Source organism: Orcinus orca, chromosome 1 (genome assembly GCF_937001465.1).
Source record: "Orcinus orca chromosome 1, mOrcOrc1.1, whole genome shotgun sequence".
NCBI lineage: Eukaryota > Metazoa > Chordata > Mammalia > Artiodactyla > Delphinidae > Orcinus > Orcinus orca.
In genome coordinates this window covers 36,423,358-36,446,693 of record NC_064559.1, presented here as the reverse complement: position 1 = coordinate 36,446,693, position 23,336 = coordinate 36,423,358, and the positions used below count along the sequence as shown (strand labels likewise).

General features: G+C 46.4%; 1 protein-coding gene and 1 long non-coding RNA gene across 2 annotated transcripts in view; one reads left to right on the top strand and one right to left on the bottom strand.

The window, feature by feature from the left end:
* MAPKAPK2 (MAPK activated protein kinase 2) overlaps nt 1-4,792 on the bottom strand; it is a 44,125-nt gene extending 39,333 nt beyond the window's left edge. Inside the window, exon 1 of the mRNA XM_004282422.4 lies at nt 4,261-4,792. Within this exon, the coding sequence (XP_004282470.2) occupies nt 4,261-4,581 (321 nt within the window). The 5' untranslated portion in view covers nt 4,582-4,792. The remainder of the gene's footprint in view (nt 1-4,260) is intronic.
* On the top strand, nt 3,402-13,781 carry LOC117197695 (uncharacterized). Its single transcript, XR_004478498.2, has 3 exons — nt 3,402-3,524; nt 5,217-5,328; nt 11,494-13,781. It is a non-coding gene; the product is annotated as an uncharacterized LOC117197695 (long non-coding RNA).
* Nucleotides 13,782-23,336: the final 9,555 nt, after the last annotated feature.

Genomic DNA, 23,336 nt, shown 5'->3' with positions numbered 1-23,336 from the left:
ACATGGGCATTGGCTACCATACTGGACAGTACAGCCCTAGACTACATTTGTTAATTTCACCTTCTCCAAATAAGCTTCCTGACCTCCAAAATTTTAAGGCCACTTTCAATGTCTGTATCCTCCATACAACAAAGCATATGGTAGGATGCTCAGAGAATTGTTAACTACTGTAACAACAGTGGAGATAAAAGAAATTGGTTGATTAATGAAACTTTCCTCACCTTGTGATTCCATCCAGCAAACTGCCCCTCACCCAGCCACAAACTCTCTTGCTCCCCGACCGGTACACAGCACGAGGCGTGCTGGAGAGGGGGCAGCCTGCACTGTGGGGATGTGGGAGCCCCGGCTCTCCCTCTCAACCATGAGAGGTTCTGATCAGCTCCCCTTCAGAACACCAAGGAAGCCACATGGCGGTGACACAAAGTCACCTGGAGGGAGGACTGCTGGAGAAAGGCAAGGAGAAGGAACAGTACTTTGTTTCCTCTAATCCACACAACGGAAAGACAAACAGAGATAAGTTATGACAACATTCTATATTTTGTAAAGCAATAATATGCTTCACCGAATCAGAGTCACACGGCAGAGAGGGACAACGGTGCTGGCTTTAATTAAATTTGTTCAGCTAATACCTAGGAGTCACCATGACACAATGAAGCAGTAAGCAACTGAGGAAGCCCACAGGGAATAGGACCAATTACTGCACAAGTGAGCTGAGACCAGGCGTCCCTACCAAAGAAATAGTGAATAGAATTCTCATGTTCTTGCACAAAAAATAATACTAGTAAATAAGGTTTCTAGCAAACACTTCCTAAAAAGGGGAGGGTGTGGTAAAAAAAAAAAAATGTTTGTTACTGAAGATTCAAAACTCATGGAGCTGCTGAGTTGGTTTATAAGCTGCCTCTCCAACTCTGGCAACCTCTGCTGGGAAGCCGCTAAGTCCCTACCCAGCACCCCCTGGCCGACAGTCAAGGAGGGCCTGCGGTGACAGTAGCTCCTCGGGCTTGAGAGGCTCTGGAGCAGCAGCCCGTCCCAGGGCCAAGCCTGCTGATGTCAGTGCAGTACCCAAGTGGGAAGCGGTCAGGCGTCCTGGGTGCTAATCCTGGTTCTGCCCAGTGCATGGCTGTATTACCTCAAGCAAGCCTTTGCTCTGGGCCTTGGTTTTCTCATCTGCAAAATGAGGGGGTTGGATGAGATGACCTCTGAAGTCCCTTCCAACTCTGAGAGAAGTATTAAGTATGACTTAGATCTTCGCAAAAGCAGCCAGGAGAGATGGTGAGGCAAGGTCATAGCACCCACCAAAAAGCATGTAAATGTTACCTCTCTCAGGTGGAGGTAGAGAAATAGCAGGGCGGAACGGGACTATTTTTTAAAGCACTGATTACATTTAATAGGACTAAGAAGTCACCAGACCACAGACAGGGAGCAGGGCATCAAGGCAGCCGCCACCTCTCACCAACTCTCAGGGCTGTGAGATAGCAGATATCAGAACCCCCATGACAGGCCCTGCTGCTGCTCTACAGCTCTTTGACCTAACTCCCCAGGAATGGCCTAACACCCCGGGTAGAGCAGAGGTCTCCTCCCTTTTTCTTCAGGCACCTTTCCGATGAGGCAATCCCTCCTGCCCCACCACATCTTCCTCCCTTGCTTAATAATCAAAACACTCCTGGTTTTGAAAATCATTTCAGTACTCAGCACCTATGGTTAAGTTAATCAAGATTCAAGATCTAGAAATCTCTTTGGTGTGTGTCTCTGGAACAGAATTCTTTGAACCAGATTCCCCCCACAGCTATAATTATGTCTCAGCCAGTATTTGGATATTGGAAGCGCTGTTGACACTGCTATCAGTCTCTGAATGCCTCATCCCTTCTTTCTTCCTCTATTATTAAGTTTTTACACAAAGATATGTGGGAAATCTACAGTTTAACAGTTGAGTCAACTTGTAAGATCTGGGAGCAGGCTGCCTGTCAAAACACACTCTGACTTCAATCTTCATCCACTTCTAACCTGAGAAGGACAAACTATGAGTGTTATTTAAAATACTCCTGGATCTTTAGCACAGGGAGATCAGCTCGGTGCTTTGTGACTACCTAGAGGGGTGGGATAGGGAGGGTGGGAGGGAGGGAGATGCAAGAGGGAGGAGATATGGGAACATATGTATAGGTATAGCTGATTCACTTTGTTATAAAGCAGAAACTAACACACCATTGTAAAGCAATTATACTCCAATAAAGACGTTAAAAAATAAAACAAAATAAAATACTGCTGGATCTTTCCTTTCAAAACCATTCAAAGGGAGAAAAAAATCCAAATCTCTCTCCTATTAATTACAATAGAAATCTGAATTGCCACCCAAAAGCATTTTAGAGGGTGGTTTTCTGTGTCTATTAAATAGAATAAGGAGCAGAAGTTGAGAGCTTTTGTTCTGAAGTCTTTATACCATATTCCAGCTATCCAAGAAGATGAGCAGCCAGTGTCCCCAAACTGCTGATGGGTGAAGGCAGATGGCGTCTCAGAGGGGATAGAAAACTCTCCTGGAAAGAATGTCCGTCACTTCCTCAACAGTACAGGTTAACTGTGGTCAAACAGTATTCACTCAACTCCACTCCCCGAGGTCAGAGCCACGGGGTCAAACAACCACTCTCCTTCCCTGCCCCCAGTTATGAGCAGGGAAAGAACGGTCTAAGGCACAAGTATTAAAGGGTTCAGGATACTGATATATTCCTTCTCCAAAAGTCGACATCAAACAACCAAAAGCCCTCAGCAACAGCTTATAGTAAAAACCAAACAAATCTGACAGTGTTGAGGCTAGCTGAAGTTCTCCCCCAAAAGGGAGGATGAAAGCAGCAAGAAAATAATTTCAGAGGCCTTAAAATCTGTTAAGTTGAACATGTTTGTCTTCTACAACCCCCAAGTACCAGGGTCTTATTCTATCTAATTATATATTCCAACATTTCCACCCATAACACATATCTGAGTTTTGTATGAATAGCTGAAACACAGCTAGCCACAGGGATTGAGGGGGAAAAGAAAATATAACACAGGAAGTATTTTACTCCTCCTCCAATCATTAAGACACCCCAGGGGAAAAAGGCGTTTTGGGTCACCTTTAGAGATGTGGTTTGATCTGAAACCCCTCTTTGGGGAAAACCTTCTTCATGACCCTGAACATTGGCTCACACTGCACTGGCGACTCATCAGACCTCCAAGTCCATTCTGTTTAACTTCCGAAGTAGATACTCTCACTGAAATCCCCATTCTCCCCCCTACCAGATCCCCTTAAAAAAGAAAAGAAAAAGAAAGAAAGAAAGAGGTTGGTTTTCCCCAGCTCTAGGAAAACGCTCCCTCCTCTGTCCACCAATCGCCCTTGTCCAGGACTCAAGTGGCCATCTCCGATTTGCGGGATCAGCACTGGGCCAAGGCGTGGTTTACGGACCCGGTTTACAATGATCAATGGAGCTATGGGAACAGCAGACACCGCGAAGGAGCCTGCTGGCCTCCCATCTGGAGCCTCACAGACACTGAAGGTAGGAGGGGGCACGCTCTCGGATCAAAACAAACCCTCCCCCGCGCCCGGGGCGGTCGCGGTGGGGATGGGGGGGTGTCGGTGTCCCAGCGGAATCTCCAGCCTTGCACCTCCCCGGCCGGCGCGCCCCAAGGCAGCACAGCCGCACTCGCAAGGCCCAGGGAAGTGAAATCACACATTCCGGCTCCCAAATAAGGAGCGAGGCTAAATAAACCTCTGAGATACGACTTCTCCAAACCAACCGACCAACCAGCTCAATGAGTAATGGGCCTTTTGTGCCCACAGAAAGAAAGAAGGGAGGAGAGGATAGGGAACCACAACCCCCGAAAATCACTTCCATGAGACTAGGGGGAAAATTAGCAGAAGTGGTCCCGAAGCCAACCGTTGCGACTCGGCTGGATGCCGCTCAAACCCAAAATGGCAGGGTCCTCACGAGTCCTCTCGAGTCCCCGCCACTCACACCCGGAGGTGACCGGAAACTCGGTCTCGGCTGTGTGGTCCGCCGGGACCTGACCTTCCCGCTGCCCCCTGCCCCCTGCCGCGCACTTGGCACCCCTCACGCGCGCGGGACGGGCAGCCCCGCCGCGGCCACTCCTCCGCGGCTCCGACGCCAGACCGAGGAAAGCGTCGGCGCGACCACGCTGAGCCACCGAGAGCTTAGGCCGCTGCGGAGTGTCAGGGGTGTCCCCGGGAGACCCCATCCGCCCGTCCTCCCCTCCCTCGGGCCCCAAACCTACTTTTAGGGCGAATTTCTCCTGGGTCCTCTTGTTGAAGATCTGCAAAACTTTCCCGTTGATGCCCAGTCCCAGGACCTGGGTGGTGACCTTGTAGTCGTCGATGATGGCGTTCTTCTTGATCTGCAGGCTCGACTTGACGTGGAACTGGGGGAACTGCTGCGGGGGCTGCGGCGGCGGCTGGGCCGGGGGGTGAGGTTGGGCCGGGGCGGGGGGCTGCGGCGGCGGCGGCGGCGGGTTGGGGAACATCGCCGGCGTTGGACAGCATGGTGCGGTGGCGGCGGCGGCGGCGGGCTGGGGAACAGCACCGGAGTTGGACAGCATGGTGCCCGTAGGCGCGAGAGCAGCGGCGGGAGGGCCCGCGGCGGGCCCCTCCTCCGGCTCCGGACGGGTTCCCCGCCACCCCGAGCCCGGCTGCGAAGTTTGGTCCGGGCTGGAGCCGGCTTCCCCGCCCCGGCCCGGCTCCAGGCTCGGCGGGTCGCGGGGCTCCGTGGGTCCCGCTGTGCGCCGCTGGCGCCCACCGGCCCTGCTCCCTCCCTCCCACCCTCCCCCCGGGGGCCAGGCGCTCGGTGGAACGCGGGACGGAGGGGCCCCGGCCGGGGGGGAAGCGGCCGCGCGACAAAGTACCCAGCCCGAGGGCCGGCGGCCGCGTCACAGCCTTGTCTGCGTCCGGGGCCGGTCCTTAAAGGGGAGGGTCGGAGGGGGCAGGGCTTGGGGAGGCGGGACGGAGCTGGGGAGGCGTGGGCGTGGGGGAGGGGCTGGCCTTAAAGGGGAGGACGCGAGGCTTCCGGAGCGTGAAGGGCCAAAGCTGGGGACTGGGGCTGGGGACAAGGAGCGGGGACCGACAAATCTTAGTTCTTAAATAATCAGGGCCACGCAAAGGGAAAGGGGAGGCGTATGAAAGTAGCTGCATAATCAGATAGATAATCCACTTTTCTCCAATTGTCTGGCTCTTTTAGAGAGCAGCAGCTGAGGGTGTATTTCGAAGGCGGGGGATGACTAGCAAGTATGCGCCAGATGAGACCTCCGGGGTGACCTGGAATTACAGAGGCCACTCATTCTCGGAATAGGGTGAGGCAAATATGGAATATTTTAACTTGAACACTTTCCTCTGAGTTTTGCATTTCTTTTCTCACAAATTCGGTGCACCTCTCCCAGTGGGAAGAATAGGGTGTGGAGAGAATTCCCTGAGACAATGTACCAAAAAGGGAACGTCTGGGGAATAGGTCCTGATTTCCAATGTGGAAAAGTTAGGCCCTAAACCTACAGCCATAAGAAATGGGTATTTTTGAAGAAGCCAAGTTCTAGTCCAATTTAGCCCCCTGTCTCTGAGGAAGATACTAAGGATCTAGCTGGACCTAAGCATAGCCCAGATCAGGGGAGGAGATTGGGGAGGCCCTAAATTTAAGCTGCCAGAGGGTGTTGATACATATTCTGATGGGCTTTGGGGGATGATCATGAAATAAATTCCTGCTGACCTCCTCCCCACTCTGACTAGTAAAACAGCTCAGAAATAAGACAAGGAGCCTGAGGTGAAGACAAAACCTCAGCTTAATTACTGATAAGGCCGAATTAGAGAATGTGACTTTACCTGTGGCCACACGTGGCCCCTAACACGTTCCCCCAACACTCTAGAGCCCCCTTGTACAGGGAGACCTAGCTCAGGGAGAAGCAGAGGAGGGAACATCCTAAGGAGAGGTGCCCTGGGGACCGAGCCCAGGCAAGCATGGAGTGAAGGGTAGCCTGAAAGGTAGAAGTTACCCTCTTAGCAGAGTCCCTTCCTGGGACTCACTCCAGGGCCCACTCCATGGACCAAGGAGAAATATGAGTCCCCTAACACAAATACTCGCTCTTTCTGAGCACAGTTAATTTAGTGTACACCTTGACTTTGTGCAAGGTGCCGTGCTCAGGCCTGCAGTGGTGGATGGTGTTGATCTGTGGAGGAGAAGAAAGGTACAAGCAGACAGCATCAAGAGAGTGGCACTGACACAAGTCTGGGAGGTGAGGGCAGAGGGATTCTCCTCTGCAATAGCAGGTGGTGGAAGCTCTCCTCTCATGCTAGAGGGTGGATAAGTTAGACAGTTCCCCATTCCTCTGACTCCTCAAAGATAAAAAGACAGCCTACGGCCACAGAGATTGGAAAACACCTCACCCGTCCTGCAGCACTACTATCACTTCCCTTAGGCGCACAAGGGAGAAGCCCAAGGACTGAGAGAAGGACGCAGGGATGGGGAGGTGGAAGCACCTGCTCCTTGCTTCTCATCTCAGCTGGGCTGGGGCTGTGCAGGGCTGAGAGTTGGTCTCTTTTCCTCTGCAGAAGGTCACCAGTGGCTTCCTACTGCCTGGTAGTGAGTTTTCACCTGCTTCCCTCCACACGGCTAGAAAGAGGATAAGCTCTTTTTGCCCTTTCAGAGACAGAAGGCACAGTGGAAAGAGAATAGAATTTAGAGACAAATGACCTGAGTTCAAGTCTCTCCTCTTTGTATCTGAAACAAGGAGAAAAATAATAAAATTGAATATCAGGGCTGAGTGAGAATTAAATGAGGTAGTGTTCATGAGAACTCCCCAAAAGCTAGAAATGATCATGAAATAGTAAATCTTATAATGACTGAGGCATTGCTGGCTTGCTCCTCTGCTCCGTGCCCACTGCATGGGGATCTGCCCCTGATATCAAAGCTGCCTTCTTATCTAGCTGGGACTCTGGGGAGATGCTGCAGCCCAGTGACCTAGGAATAACTAGACAACTGAAACCACAGCTGGGGCTTCCTTCTGGAATTACAAGGACCAGTTAGGCCCAGGGGGCACACAAGGACTCAGTACATAGAGATTACAGAAGCTGCACACACAGCACCCAGAAAACATATACATATATCAACACAAAGACATAAGTGCAATGTGCCTGGCATGTAACAGACATGAAATAAATGTCTAATGGATGGATAATAACTGGGGAGTGAGATGGGCTAAAGGAAGAACCTAAGATGGGCAAGAGATCCAGAGTCTTAAGTTCCATTCCAGTCCTAACTAACTATGTAACCTCATGCAAGTCCCGCGCCCTCTCAGTTCCCTCTTTCTCATCTGTCCAACAGTGATGTTAACATCTGTCCTGCCTCCCTTGTAGAGCTATTGTAAGCATAAAATAAAATATTTTTCCTTAGGACATGGAAGTCCAAAGTCCTATTTGTATAATACCAAGCTCTCAACCATCTGTAATGAACTACTTAAACAATTTTTATGGATATGTAGAAGCACTTCAAAAGTTAAAAGTCTATGCAAATAGAAAGTACTATTTTTGTCTACTATTGACATGCAAACACATATGCCATGAATACTGTACACACAAAGACAATTGAAAGACCTCAGGTACATAGAATTTGGTTAATTATAATCCTCCTCATCATTGAGTCATTGGTCCATCTCTGCTTTTATTTAATTAGCTATTAGTTTGGTTGTTTTGTTTTGTTTTGTTTTTGGGCAGGTTTTTTGGCTGCGCCTTGCAGGGATGTTAGTTCCCTGACCAGGGATAGAACCCAGGCCATGGCAATGAAAGTGCCAAGTCCTAACCACTGGACCACCAGGAAAGTCCTTCGTTATTTTTAATAATGCAGTAGGCACCTGTGAATCCACTACCCAAAATGAAAACTAGCACTTTGACAGTAGCATACATCTAACTAGGTGGTTCCTTCATTCATCCCCAACCCACCTCTGTTTTCTCTGGCCAACATAAACATTATCTTGAATCCTAGGTTCATTAGTCCTTTCCTTTCCTTTTATGTAGTTTTATTTCATAAGGACACATAAAGGTGTCTGACCTTCATAAAAGGTGAAGCTCATAGTGTCTTAAAAGGGAGGTGGATAGGGTTCCCTGGTGGCGCAGTGGTTGAGAGTCCGCCTGCCGATGCAGGGGACACGGGTTCGTGCCCCGGTCCGGGAAGATCCCACGTGCCGCGGAGCGGCTGGGCCCGTGAGCCATGGCCGCTGAGCCCGCGCGTCCGGAGCCTGTGCTCCGCAACGGGAGAGGCCACAACAGTGAGAGGCCCGCGTACCGCAAAAAAAAAAAAAAAAAAAAAAAAAAGGGAGGTGGATATGGGTGACTTTATCAGAAAGATGAGGTTAAAATAAGGAAATGTCTTGTCATAGTTTCAGAGTATTCGCCACCTCCTCATGATGACGGTGACGATGATGATAATGATGGCGATTATTGAGTGCTTACTCTATACCCAACACTGTGCTCAGCCTGCCATTGTCTCATTTAAATCTCATGAGGGTCTGTGGTAGAGATTGCGGGCTGTTTCCGCCAGTATCCATTTCCCCCTCTTTGATAGTAAATAATCTTCAGTATTTAGCTAAGCACATGACTGCCCGGAATAAAAACTACATTTCCCAGCCTCCATTACAACTGTCTGTGTTCATGACTTGTAAATGGAAGCTGTTGAGAAAAGAGGTAAGTCCTCCTCCTTCTCGTCCTCTTTTCTCCTTCCTGGTGGCCGGAATAAAAATGTAATGGCTGGAGGAACTTCCCTGGTGGTCCAGTGGTTAAGAATCCATCTTGCGATGTAGGGGACGCCAGTTCAGTCCCTGGTTGGGGAACTAAGATCCCACATGCCGCAGGGCATTACTAAGCCCACGCGCCACAACTACTGAGCCCGAGTTCTGGAGCCCTCGCGCACCACAACTAGAGAGAATCCCGAGCACTGCAGCGAAAAGCCCACGTGCAGCAACTAAGGCCCAATGCAGTCAATAAATAATTTTTTTTTTTTTATGTAATGGCTGGAGCTTGAGCAGCCATCTTGAATCATGAATTTGGAGACCACAGGTTGAGGATGACACAGCAAAAGGATAGAAAGAGTCTATGTCCTTCTATCCATGGAGTATGCATAGAAGATGGAGCCTGGATCCAACGTATCAGCCCTAAACAACTTACCCAGCCTTTATATGAAATAGAAATAAATGTCCTTCTTATTACAGCAACTGATGTTCTAAGTTTTCTATCACTCACATCCAAATCCCATTCTAACTGTTATACAACCCTATGAGATACGTACTGTTATCCTCATTTATCTATTTTAAAAATGAGGAAACTTAGTCCTAGAGAAATTGAATAACTTTCCTAGGGGTACATAGTTAGCAAAGCACAGAACCCAGGTCTTTCTGACCCAAAGTCCATTTTCATGGCCCCCACTCTAAATCCTAAGCAGACATACACCCACATATCCTTCTTGATGTCCAAAATATGGTATCTTGCCATTTCTGGGCAGGAATGACCTAAAAAGGTATGGCCTATACTTTCCATTTTAGATAAACTTTAAATCTCCCACACCTCAATTTCCTTCAATCTTGACCTAATCTGTTACAGAGTATAGGTCTGTGTTAATTTGCATGACTGTGTTATATGATAGGATTACTTGTGAATCCATGGCAATATCTCTTCTCAAGCCTTCCCCCGTCCTGCCTTCCACCATCAGAGAGTAAAAATTTCCTATTTTGCTGTGATATGGCATTATGAATGGATGACAAAGGGTGAAAATCTATGGAGGTGAATTTCCTGCAAATTTTCAGATAACACGCTCTTGATGAAATACGATCATCCGCAAGCTGTTGGATAGATATATGCACACAGATAAAGTGGGCTTTGTATCTATTGCTGGGGCACACAAACTACTGCCGAAGGCAGCACGATTCACAGGAAAAGCTCTCTTCACTGAAAGCTCACTCTTGGAAAGGAAAATGACTTGAGGCCAGGGAGAGATAGTCTTCATCTTATAGGCTAGTTTTTCTTTGAGAGATTGAGAAATTCTCCAAAGCAAAAATGACAGATATATAAGAATTATTCATCACAAAATTTCTGAAATCTCTGAAAGTGCTAGGGACTGATCCACAGAAAGAAATTTTACCCAAAGTAAATATTGTGGGCAATGCCCTATGTGAGGACATCTCAGAGGGGAAGAAATGCTCTGCTCCTCCACCCCAATGCCCTTATCTGCACCCCATCCTTTGACTGTTTAATGCCACAGCAGGGAGCAGCCGGAGCAGAGGGAAAGAGAAAGAAGGAAGTACCTAAGGGGGAACAGAAACTTAGCCTCAGCACATCGACAGACATGACCTGGTCCAAAGGGACAGAAAACGGGACTAATTAAGACTACAGGTTGCCTAACTGTAAATTCTGGCCTTAGTCTGGGAAATGGAGAGGAAAGGGGTAAATATTCCATCATAGTCAAGATAGCCCAAGACTGTTGTCCCATATTAAAAGCTTTGCCCCTCCAGTCTAGCCTGTATCTGGCATGTCCATTGCAATTCAGATGAGCATTCAGCCTGGATAGTGAAATGGGGAAGGGAGAAAGGTAAAGGGGATTTGCCATCCAGGAACACAATCAGGGTGTGTCAACCCAAAGGGTCATTGGTCTTTGTCTGGTAACCTGCTGACCCCTGGAATTTTTTTCCATCCCTCACTTAAGATGAGTAAATGGGAGTGGGAAGGTAGGAAAGGTAGGAAGAGATGGGGGGGGGGGACTGGGTAGCGATTTCCTAAGTGTATAAGAATAAACAGCTTCCCGTGAGACCATAATTTTGAGGCAGCGGAACATGGCGGAATCAAGTCCTGGGTTCAAATCCCACCTCTACCACTTACTACTATAATAACTGCACCTCTGCATTCTTTTTGTATAATGAAGGGGGAGATAATATTCCCTAGATTAATATTCCCATGCCAAGTTTTGAGCTGTTACTGACACATACTGATTGGCCTCTGTGGAGCAGTTATTATGCAGCAGGTACATTCATACCAGTCATCTCTTTCAATCCTTTCGACAGGCTGTACTTAGTATTATTTCTGCTATTCCAATCATTGAAAGCACTGTGGCTCAGAAAGGTTAAATACCCGGCCAAAGTCATCACACTAGAGCAGAAGAGCTGGAATTCAAAACTCATGCTGTTTCCGCTCATGTCAAAGTCCATGTTCCTAAATGCTCCTGTAAGTTGCATTTGGCTCAGGAGAAGGAAACAGTCTGCAACCTGCATCTTACTCAAATTCCAAAGACTCTTCCTCCAAGACAGAGAGTTAAAGGCAATGAATAAAGCCATTTAAGCAGTAATGAATTTAGGATCCTAGGATGTATAAGCTTTTGAGAAATGACTTAAATATATGAGGTACATGTGGCATAACCCACATTTTGTTTTGGTTTTGCTCATTAAATGACAGAGGTAGGAGCTAACTTTTTCCCCCATGTTTCTCTTTAGGTTATGAAAACTGTAATATTGTAGAGATGAAAAGGACCTATGAAGACCACCTGATCTGTCAACTTTCTCAAAAGACCACACCTACATGTAGACAAGTAGGTGTGTGACCTTCAAAGCTTTAGGCTCTCAGAACTTCCGGTGTCTCACTATATCATGAAAGGAAGTTCTTCCTTTTGTGTGACCTATATAGTACATGTTGCGGGCAAGTCCCTCTCATTCCTGGAAGCTCGCTCATTGATGCTGGCCAGGGGTCTCCCCACAGCTTTGGATAGATGTCTAGAACCCTCCCTTCACTGGAGCAGTAGGTGCAGGGGAAAATTGGATGTGCTGGAAGAGAGAAGTTGGCATGTGGGCCAGCCTGGTACCTGCACCTGACCCCCACCATCAACTTTGCACCCCCTTTCATATCCACAAACATTTACTGAGCACCAGTTCAGGTCAAGTATTGTACTGGGCATAGGAATGCTCAGAGGACCCTGATGGACCTTGAGTGCCTTGAGAAGTTACATATATATATATTTACATATATATGTAAATGGTGACATTTATGTATACACATAACATAAAATGTATCATTTTAACTATTAACTAGTTCAGAGGCATTAAGTACACTCACGTTGTGCAGCCATCACCACCATCCGTATCCAGAACTTTTCATCTTCCTAAATTAGTTCTCTGAACTCATTAAATAATAACTCCCCACTCCCATCCTTCTCCCAGCCCCTGGCAACCACCATTCCACTTCCTGTCTCTATGGATTTGACTACTCTAGGAAACTCATATAAGTGAAATCATACAGTATTTGTCTTTTTATGACTGGCTTGTTATACTTAGCATAATGTATTTAAGGTTCATTCACGTTGTAGCATGCGTCAGAATTTCCTTCTTTTTTTTAAGGCTGTACCAATGTGTGTGTGTATATATATATATATATATATATATATATATATATATATATATACCACCTTTTATTTATTCACTCATCCCTCTTGATGGACACTTGGTTTGCTTTCACCCTTTGGCTATTGTGAATAATGATGCTATGAACATGGATGTACAAATATCTGTTTGAGTCCCTGCTTACAATTCTTTTAGGTATATACCCAGAAGTTGAATTGCTGCATCCTATGCTAATTTTATGTGAAATTCTTTAAGAACTGCCATGTTAATTTCCATAGCAGCTGCATCATTTTACATTCCCATCAGCAATGCATAAGAGTTCCAATTTCTCCACTTAGCTAACACTTGTTATTTTCTAGGTTTTTTGGGGGTTGTTTTTGGTAATAGCCGTCCTAATGGGTGTGGCCTTGAGAGGGTTTAAGTTTGGGTCTTCAGGGCTCACAAACAGGAAAAAGTCATCTAGAAAGTTCTCACCAAAGAAATGACATTTGACCTAGGGATCTGAATGGGCAAGAATTCTCCAGGCAGGGCTTCCCAGGTGGCGCAGTGGTTGAGAGTCCGCCTGCCGATGCAGGGGACATGGGTTCGTGCCCCGGTCCGGGAAGATCCCACATGCCGCGGAGAGGCTGGGCCCATGAGCCATGGCCGCTGAGCCCGCACATCCGGAGCCTGTGCTCCGCAACGGGAGAGGCCACAACAGTGAGAGGCCCGCGTACCGCAAAAAAAAAAAAAAAAAGAAAAGAATTCTCCAGGCAGAGGAGGAGAAAGGGGTAACACTAAACAATGGAGCAAAGGGAGACGAGAAATTGCACAGCCTGTTTAGGAGCAGCAGGTGGTCAGCACAGGCTGGAATGCAGGGTGTGCAGGGGAGAGTGTCAAGATGTGGGGCGAAAAGCAGATTTAAGGGCTAGACATTCCACTAAGGCTTTGGACTTTGGGCAACAGGGAGCCATTGGTAATACTATGTGAAAGTGCTGTGCAAACTTCAACACATGATATAAATGCAAGAACTTAGAACAAAAAAGAAAGAAATGTTTTTAAAGAAAAAAATGGGGACTCCCCTGTGGTTAAGAATCCGCCTGCCAATATGCAGGGGACATGGGTTTGAGCCCTGGTCCGGGAAGATCTCACATGCTGCAGAGCAACTAAGCCCGTGCGCCACAACTACTGAGCCCGCGTGCTGCAACTACAGAAGCCCAAGCGCCTATAACCCGTGCTCCGCAACAAAAGAAGCCACTGCAATGAGAAGCCCGTGCACCGCAACGAAGAAGAGCCCCCACTCACCGCAACTAGAGAAAACCTGCGCGCCACAACTAGAGAAAGCCTGCGCGCAACAGCAAAGACCCAACACAGCCAAAAATAAATAAATAAATATTTTAAAAAATAAAATAAAGAAACAAATGTACTAAGACTAATACACATTACCTGGAAATTGGAGGCAGTTTCTGGCATCTACCAGAAAGGACACTGGGCCCCTGGGGTGCTGGTTCAGGGCAGCCCCCTGGTGTTGGGTCCCAGTGCAAAGGTGGCCGAACGACCCGCCCATGTCGACCTCTCTGGTACGGAGGGGCTTAACTGTCCATGAGATGGGAGAGTGGCCTTCCAGGCCTAGAGGGTCACAGGTCCCCCCTCCTTCCTCCTGGATCACTGCACTCAGCAACGTGTCACCTTTTAGTGCAAGATTCCAATTCATTCAGACACTTGGAAAATCTCCCCAAGCAGCCACCTGCCTCTGACAGCCCCTTCTAAGCCTGAAGTTGGACCCAGATGAGGCCTCCCCAATGCAGCTGCCTCACTGTCCCTTCTGCCTTGGAGGAGCGAGACAAAGGACTCTTCCCTATATTCAACAGGTAGAAGATTTACAAAATTACAGAATATTCCATCTCTCTCTCTCTCTCTCTGAACCTTTAATACAGCAGTCCCCAAACTTTTTGGTACCAGGAACTGGTTTCATGGAAGCCAATTTTTCCACAGACCGGTGGGAGGGGGGATGGTTTCGGGGTGATTCAAGCTCATTACATTTATTGTGCACTTTATTTCTATTGTTATTACATTCTAATATATAATGAAATAATTATACAACACACCATAATGCTGACAGGAGGTGGAGCTCAGGCAGTAACGCGAGCGATGGGGGCAGCTCTAAATACAGATGAAGCTTTGCTTGCTTGCCACCGCTCACTTCCTGCTGTGCAAGCCGGTTCCTAACAGGCCATGGAACAGTATCAGTCCGTGGCCTGGGGGTTGGGGACCCCTGCTTTAGTATGTGAACATGGTACACAATGCAAAAGCCCCAAAGGACATATAGTAAACAGCTCTCTCCCAGCCACCCAGTTCTCTGCCCGATTTTCTCGTGCATCCTTCCAGAGGTATTTGAGCCAGTCCAGCTTTTTGCTTAAGAACTAGCATGGACTGTGTTTGGCCTAAATCCCAGGACACCAGATCCTAAACTCCAAAGTCACACTGTCAAGAGGGAAGCCCTAGATCATCCATGTTACCCAAAGTCAAAAGGCTTGGATAGCTCATGGCCATGCCAGCCTGCAGTGTAGCCTTTACTCTGTGCTTCCTGGGATCAGGGCATCCTCCGGAGTCTGAGGCTTCTCCCAGCATTGGTGAGGGGAGGGATAGGAAGTGAGCGATGATGGCCTGGGGTGGTAGCTGGGTATAGATCAGGGAAGAGGGTGAGACCAATCCTGGAAGAGGAGAGGTGGGGCTATGCTCCCCAGTTCTGTGGGGGAGGCCTCTGAATCTGGGCCCACTGGCTGCCCCCCTTGTGTCTGCAGAGCCATCTGGTGCAAAAGCCCCTGTCAATAGGAAGGGTAGCAAAGAGGGGTGTGTGGGCAGCCTTCCCCTGGGTCAGGGCCCAAGCAGAGGTGTTTCTTCAACTCTCGGTGTGATCGCAGCTGCCCCGGCCACTGAGCTCCTGCCTGCGTCACTCCCCAGGAATCTGGTTCTTGTTTACCACCAAGAAGTGTGGTGATTACAGAGCCAAGCGGCCCTCCTCCAGCTTCCTCAGGGAGTGTGTGGGGAACCCAGGGCCTGGAAAGGGAGACGTGCTGAGTGGGAAAATTAGCGGGCTTCCTCACCAGGATGAGTCAGGGAAGGGCCTGGTGGGACTCCAGCATGGCCTGGGCTGGGACACCTGGGGCCATCTTCTACAGAGCTGGGAAAAGAAAGAGCAGGGCAGCAGAAGAAGCAAATGAAGGTGAACCGTCAAGGACCAGGGGCAAGGAACCAGGAAGACTGGCGTCAAGATGACACTACCTGTTGTGCGCTCCGCACTGTGTTAAGAAAGAACAGAGAACTGGCAGGCAGTGAAGCCTCCTGCAAACTTCTTATCCATCCCTAGTGACTGTCCAGCGCCTGCCACAGAATAGGACGCTTATTTTTGCTGGGCAGATGGAATGGAAGATGGTGGCTGGCACTCAGGGAAAGGCAAAAGTCATAATAATCACGCCAATGGATCAAGCACTTCCTATGTTCCTGACATGGGTCTAAATGCTCACCATGTGTTACTCAATCCCCAGAACAACCCTACAAGGCAGGTGTTACTAATATCCTTTCGGGGACCCAGATGAGGAAATTGAGGCCCAGTGTGTTTAAGTGACTTAAAGTAAGGACTGGAGTGGGGATTTGAAGGCAGGAAGCTGGGACCCAACCCTGTCTTCTTAGGCACCATGCTTTCCTGAGCAGGGAGCAGAGGCCACCAAAGATAGACAGCCTGGGGCATAAGGCTCTATCCTAGAGTTTCTTCTCCCATCAGTTACCCTGCTGTGACCTCACCCCCATGCCAACCCTGGATGCGCTCCACTGGACCCTGTTCTAGGCTTGGAAAAAATGGCAATGCAACTAAGGTGGTTATTTTTTCCCAAACCAAAATTCCAATCATCTATTCCTCTGGATCAAGATCTTGGTCCAAAAGCCACTAAAAGTGTTGGGAGGAGAACAGGAGCTGAGCATCCTACTCTCTCTTCCTCTCCCTGCTCCTTGTCCTGAAGCCTTTTCTCTTCTGTTCCCTCTGCATTTTTCAGAACATTGTCCAAATGCGGGGGTATTTCCAAAACACCAGCTTGCTCCATTTACTTCCCACACAGCTGTCTGCTCTTTTCTCCCTGGGAAGTTGAGCTAACAAGGCAGTCTGAAAATCAGGTCATTTCTACTGTTTTTCAGCGTTTCCAGGGGCCCTGGTGCTGCGAATGGAAATGTCAACGTGGGGTAATTACATGGCCCCATGCCGTTTTCTGACTACCGTTTATCCATAATCGATTCCTGAGAAAGACAAAGGATGTGGATAATCAGCCGGGCAGATGGGGAGTGTCGGGCAGCCAGGACAGAAGAGAAAACATAGCTCCCCTGAAGGGAGAGAGAAGAAAGGCCTCTGGCTCAGGGAATGTCTGCGGTGGAGACAAAACAGGCTCAGACCTGGCCCCAGCAGATAAGGTGTGTGTAGAGGAGCCAATTAATCACTGGACGTGTCCTTTAACATCTGACAGCCTTTGGAAGCTCTCTCTAGGAAATGGGGAAGGAAGTAGTAAGGAAGGACCCTGAGGGTATCACATGAAAGAGGAAGCATGGGCATTAGAATAAGGTAGAAAGATCACAAGTCCTGGAAACTAGTTATTTAAAGACACTCCTTGTAACACACACACACACACACACACACACACACACACACAGGAGGTTGATAGAGCCTGTGATGGGACCCCAGTTTTCTTCGGCCGGCTTCTTCGCCTTTAGGTCTGGCTGAGAAGATGGGGCTAGACATTTATCATTGGGCATTTTAGTCAGTTTCACTTCCTGTTTCTCATGCTGAAAGCATAATCATCATCAAAATGATAATAATAGTTCCTCAGGCTTGCCTCTGCCTCCTATTTATCTAAGGCCTCCCAGAAGCGTGTGTATAAGTGGGAGGGGGGAGAGTACAGCTTATCTACTCTATCAGTCAACTGCTGAGGGTGGAGGCAGGCATGGAGGTGAGGGTAAGGGATAGGAATTAGCAGTGGAAATTATTAAACTCATTTTTTTTTCAAGAAGAGGAATCTAAGTGTGTTGGTAGTTCCCCAACTGGCTATTCTCACCACAGAGATGTTTGTAAATCCCTTCTCCCAGGGCCCTCCAAAAATAAATCCTTTCCTTTTCAGCCTTCAATCCATCCTAATCTAGGAAATCCCTGTAATCTGAGGCCCAGAGACTTTAAGCTGACTTCCTAGAGTCACACAGTAGGAAAGATAGGACCAGACCAGGCTTCTTGTGCATCCATTATAAGCTGTGACCAGGAAGGGAATTTCCAGCTTTATGGGGAACTTGCAAAGCTGTTAGGAAAAACCACAACTATTTCTGCTAAGGAAAAAATATGCAGTCCTCTATAGACTTGAAACCCAGGATAGTTAAGAGAGAGCTCCGTCTTCCTGGGAATGGGTTGGGACCATCTAAGATTAGGAGAGGGCAGGGGGAAGAGCTTCCAGACTTTGATCAGGACAACTGTTCACAGAATAGAGGTGTCGGGCCAGTATTTTAATTTTTTACCGCCAGTAAAAGGAGCTGTACTTTAAGGACAAAGGTTGAGCACTTTACAGGCTCTGGGGACTCAGATGGGAGTGGAGGGAAGTGGGGGAGGGGGCCATTATCATGATGACAATAGTGACATAGTCCTTCCTTTAGATCCTGCCCTCCCCTTGGGGATTTGAGGACAAGTGGAGGGAGGGAGGAAGCAGGTGGTTCAAGGGTCTTTTCTATATGAACAAAAAACGCAGGTAAAGAAAAAAATTAAACCACCAGAGAGAACCCCTAATTAATTGAGTTAAGATTTTTAAAAAAAAAAGCTTCCTCTCAGACACAAAGACACACACAGACACACATCTCACACAGACAGACGAAGCCTGAAGCACTATTTAGCTACACTAAGGATGAGAGGATGTGAGATCACATGTTTATTTATTGTGATATTTATTATTGTTGGATTTTTTTTCCCCAAAAGACAGTCATAAGCCTAGGGCTGGATGGTGAATGCCAGGCTCACAATGTAAAGATGAGAAGTTAACTGTGACCCTGTGAATAATCAACCTGGGGCTGTCAAGGGAGGAATCCATGCAGGGAGGGAATTATACTAACACTAGACATGCACATAGCAATCACTACGTGCCAGACGCTGTTCCGAGCCCTCTACATACATCTGCTCATTTAACATTCACAGCAAGCCTGCGAGATAGGCTGCGACTCTTATGATCCGCACCCTTCTCATCCACGCTCATCTCAACCCTGGCTGCCCTCGCATTTCAGAGCCTGTAGACGGACTGGGTTATCGAACCCTCACCTCTGCCTCTCTTCCCAGCAGCAGCTGCCACAGGCCCAGGACCAGCCACATAGTCTGCAGGACCCAGTGCAAAATGAAAATGCAGGGCTCCTTGTTCAGAAATTAGGAAGAATTCCAAGGGAGCAACAGAAGAGCATTAAGCCAAACATGGGGCCCCCTAGGCACAGGTCCCTGTGGGACCACATGGGTCACACACCCATAAAGCTGGCCCTGCAGCAATACCCCTGAATCCCTGCACGGAACAGTTGTGGAATCTTCTGTTATCCGACCCTGGTGTGTGCCGTACTCCTGAAAACAGAAAGGGAGAGAGAAAAACACATTGTATCCCACATACACTGGGCATGTGTGTACGGCTTTGTTGAAGAAGCTATTCCAAGTTTGGTTTTCAGACTTGATCTAGCTGATTTTTAAGGTCTCTCCCAATGCTGTATTAGGAGATTCGTCCTTTTATTCTTCCCTTTCCTCACATGCCACATTCAACTGGTTGGCAGTTCTTGCTGCTTCTGTCTCAGCAAGGCCTCCTGTATCCTCCTCTCCTTTCCATCTCCCCTGCCACTGCCCTAGTTTTCTTTCACCTAGAATATTCCAGTAACTGGCTAACTAGATTCCTTGCTTTCAGTCCCCATTGTTTCCAATCCATCTTTCTCTCTGCTTGTTATGCTTAGGCTTTTTTTAATTTTGTTTTTAATAGGTATTTATTGGAGTATAATTGCTTCACAGTACTGTGTTAGTTGATGTTGCACAACAAAGTGAATCAGCCATTCGCATACACATGTCCCCATATCCCCTCTCTCTTGAGCCTCCCTCCCACCCTCCCTATCCCACCCCTCTAGGTCATCGCAAAGCGCTGAGCTGATCTCCCTGTGCTATGCTGCTGCTTCCCACCAGCTATCTATTTTACATTTGATAGTGTATATATGTGATGCTACTCTCACTTCGCCCCAGCTTCGCCCTCTCACCCCATGTCCTCAAGTCCATTTTCAATGTCTATCTCTTTATTCCTGCCCTGCAGCTAGGTTCATCAGTACCATTTTTTTTTCTTCTTTTTTAGATTCCATATATATGTGTTAGCATATGGTATTTGCTTCTCTTTTTCTGACTTACTTCACTCTGTATGACAGACTCGAAGTCCATCCACCCCTCTACAAATAACTTTCTCTTTTTATGGCTGAGTAATATTCCATTGTATATATGTGCCACATCTTCTTTATCCATTCATCTGTCGATGAGCACTTAGGTTGCTTCCATGTCCTGGTTATTGTAAATAGTGCTGCATTGAACATTGTGGTACATGTCTCTTTTTGAATTATGGTTTTCTCAGGGTATATGCCCAGTAGTGGGATTGTGGGGTCATATGGTAGTTCTATTTTTAGTTTTTTAAGGAACCTCCATACTGTTCTCCATAGTGGCTGTATCAATTTACATTCCCACCAACAGTGCAGGAGGGTTCCCTTTTCACCACACCCTCTCCAGCATTTATTGTTCGTAGATTTTTTGATAATGGCCATTCTGACCAGTGTGAGGTGATACCTCATAGTAGTTTTGATTTGCATTTCTCTAATAATTAGTGATGTTGAGCATCTTTTCATGTGCCTCTTGGCCACCTGTACGTCTTCCTTGGTGAAATGTCTATTTAGGTCCTCTGCCCATTTTTTAACTGCATTGTTTGTTTTTTTGATATTGAGCTCCATGAGCTCTTTGTGTATTTTGGAGATTAATGCTTTGTCTGATGTTTCATTTGCAAATATTTTCTCCCATTCTGAGGGTTGTCTTTTTGTCTTATTTATGGTTTCCTTTGCTGTACAAAAGCTTTTAATTTTAATTAAGTCCCATTTGTTTTTGTTTTACTCTAGGAGGTGGGTGGAAAAAGATCTCTCTATGGTTTATGTCCAAGAGTGTTTTTCCTACGTTTTCCTCTAAGAGTTTTATAGTGTCTGGTCTTACATTTAAGTCTTTAATCCATTTGGAGTTTATTTTTGTGTACGGTGTTAGGGAGTGTTCTAATTTCATTCTTTTACATGTAGCTGTCCAGTTTTTCCAGCACCACTTATTGAAGAGGCTGTCTTTTCTCCATTGTATGTTCTTGCCTCCTTTGTCATAAATTAGGTGCCCATATGTATGTGGGTTTATCTCTGGGCATTCTATCTTGTACCATTGATCTATATTTCTGTTTTTGTGCCAGTACCATACTGTCTTGCCTACTGTAGCTTTGTGGTATAGTTTGAAGTTGGGGAGCCTGATTCCTCCAACTCCGTTTTTCTTTCTCAAGATTGCTTTGGCTATTCAGGGTCTTTTGTGTTTCCATATGAATTGTAAAATTTTTTGTTCTAATTCTGTGAAGAATGCCATTGGTAGTTTGATAGGGATTGCATTGAATCTGTATATTGCTTTGGGTAGTAGAGTCATTTTCACAATATTGATTCTTCCAATCCGAGAACATGGTATATTTCTCCATCTGTTTAGGTCATCTTTAATTTCTTTCATCAGTGTTTTATAGTTTTCTGAGTACAAGTCTTTCACCTCCTTAGGCAGGTTCATTCCTAGGTATTTTATTCTTTTTGTTGCAATGGTAAATGGGAGTGTTTCCTTAATTTCTCTTTCTGATTTTTCGTTGTTGGTGTATAGGAATGCCAGAGTTTTTTGTGCATTAATTTTGTATCCTGCAACCTTACCAAATTCATTGATTAGTTCTAGTAGTTTTCTGGTGGCATCTTTAGGATTTTCTACGTATAATGTCGTGTCATCGGCAAACAGTGACAGTTTTACTTTTTTTTTCCAATTTGTATTTCTTTTTCTTCTCTGATTGCTGTGGCTCGGACTTCTAAAACTATGTTGAATAAATGTGGTGAGAGTGGACATCCTTGTCTTGTTCCTGATCTTAGTGGAAATGCTTTCAGTTTTTCACCACTGAGTATGATGCTTGCTGTGGTTTTGTCATATATGGCCTTTATTATGTTGAGGTAGGTTCTCTCTATGCCCATTTTCTGGAGAGTTTTTACCATGAATCGGTGTTGAATTTTGTCAAAAGCTTTTTCTGCATCTATTGAGATGATCATGTGGTTTTTATTTCTTAATTTGCTAATGTGGTGTATCACATTGATTGATTTGCATATATTGAAGAATCCTTGCATCCCTGGGATAAATCCCACTTGATCATGGTGTATGATCCTTTTAATGTGCTTTTGGATTCTGTTTGTTAGTATTCTGTGCAGGATTTTTCCATCTCTGTTCATCAGTGATATTGGTCTTCAATCTTTTTGTGTGTGTTATCTTTTTCTGGTTTTGGTATCAGGGTGATGGTGGCTTCGTAGAATGAATTTGGGGGTGTTTCTCCCTCTGCAATTTTTTGGAAGAGTTTGAGAAGGATTGGAGTTAGCTCTTCTCTAAATGTTTGATAGAATTCTCCTGTGAAGCCATCTGATCCTGGACTTTTGTTTGTTGGAAGATTTTAAATTATGGTTTCAATTCCATTACTTGTGATAGGTCTGTTTATATTTTCTAATTCTTCCTGGTTCAGTCTTGGAAAGTTGTACCTTTCCAAGAATTTGTCCATTTCTTCATGGTTGTCCAGTTTATTGGCATATAGTTGTTTGTAGTAGTCTCTTCTGATCCTTTGTATTTCTGCAGTGTCAGTTGCGATTTCTCCTTTTTCATTTCTAATTTTATTGATTTGCGTCCTCTCCCTTTTTTTCTTGAAGAGTCTGGCTAAGGGTTTATCAATTTTGTTTATCTTCTCAAAGAACCAGCTTTTAGTTTTATTAATCTTTGCTATGAAAACATGACGACCCAAAACCTATGGGACGCAGCAAAAGCAGTTGTAAGAGGGAAGTTTATAGCAATACAATCTCACCTCAAGAAACAAGAAAAATCTCAAATAAACAATCTAACCCTACACTTAAAACAACTAGAGAAAGAAGAACAAAGAAAACCCAATGTCAGTAGAAGAAAAGAAATCATAAAGATCAGAGCAGAAAGAAATGAAACAGAAACGCTTAAGCTTTTATTAGTTACTTTTGAGAACTTTCTCTCCCCTAGGTTGTACATTTCTCCAGGGTGGGTACTCTACTCCCAGTCACCTATACATTCCTCAGCAGCCCTGAGAAAAGCAGCCTGTACCTCCTGGCTACTTCTGCAATGCCTCCTTTGCACATCTCTCCTCTTCCTTCAGGCCCATGTTCTGGACTGGAACCCAGCCTACTGAACTCTCAATCAAGAGAGCACTGCTCTTCTGTCTAAACTCCAGAGGAAAGCATGGCGTCCAAAGTTCTGTCTCCTATTACAGGATCAAAGTGTGGTCAATTGGAAGGGTTAGGAAAATCTGCCTCCCAGTGAATCAAGAACGACCGAAAAGGACTAGAAGGCATGGAGAGGGCTAACTGACATTTCTTGCTTAGAACTGTAGCTGTAGGGGCTTGTTTAGCCTGGCTTCAAGCAGAAAGGCAAAGAGATCTGACTTCCATAATCTTCACCACCCATCACAAAGTAATCGGCAACTCAGGATTGTTTTAAAGAGTGATGGTCTTGACTGCTACTTTAGGGAGGAAGTCCCAATCAGAGATGCTTTACTTTGACATCTTTAAAAGTTTTACTGGTACCCTGATCCCATTTTAAGACCAACCTAAATTACCTT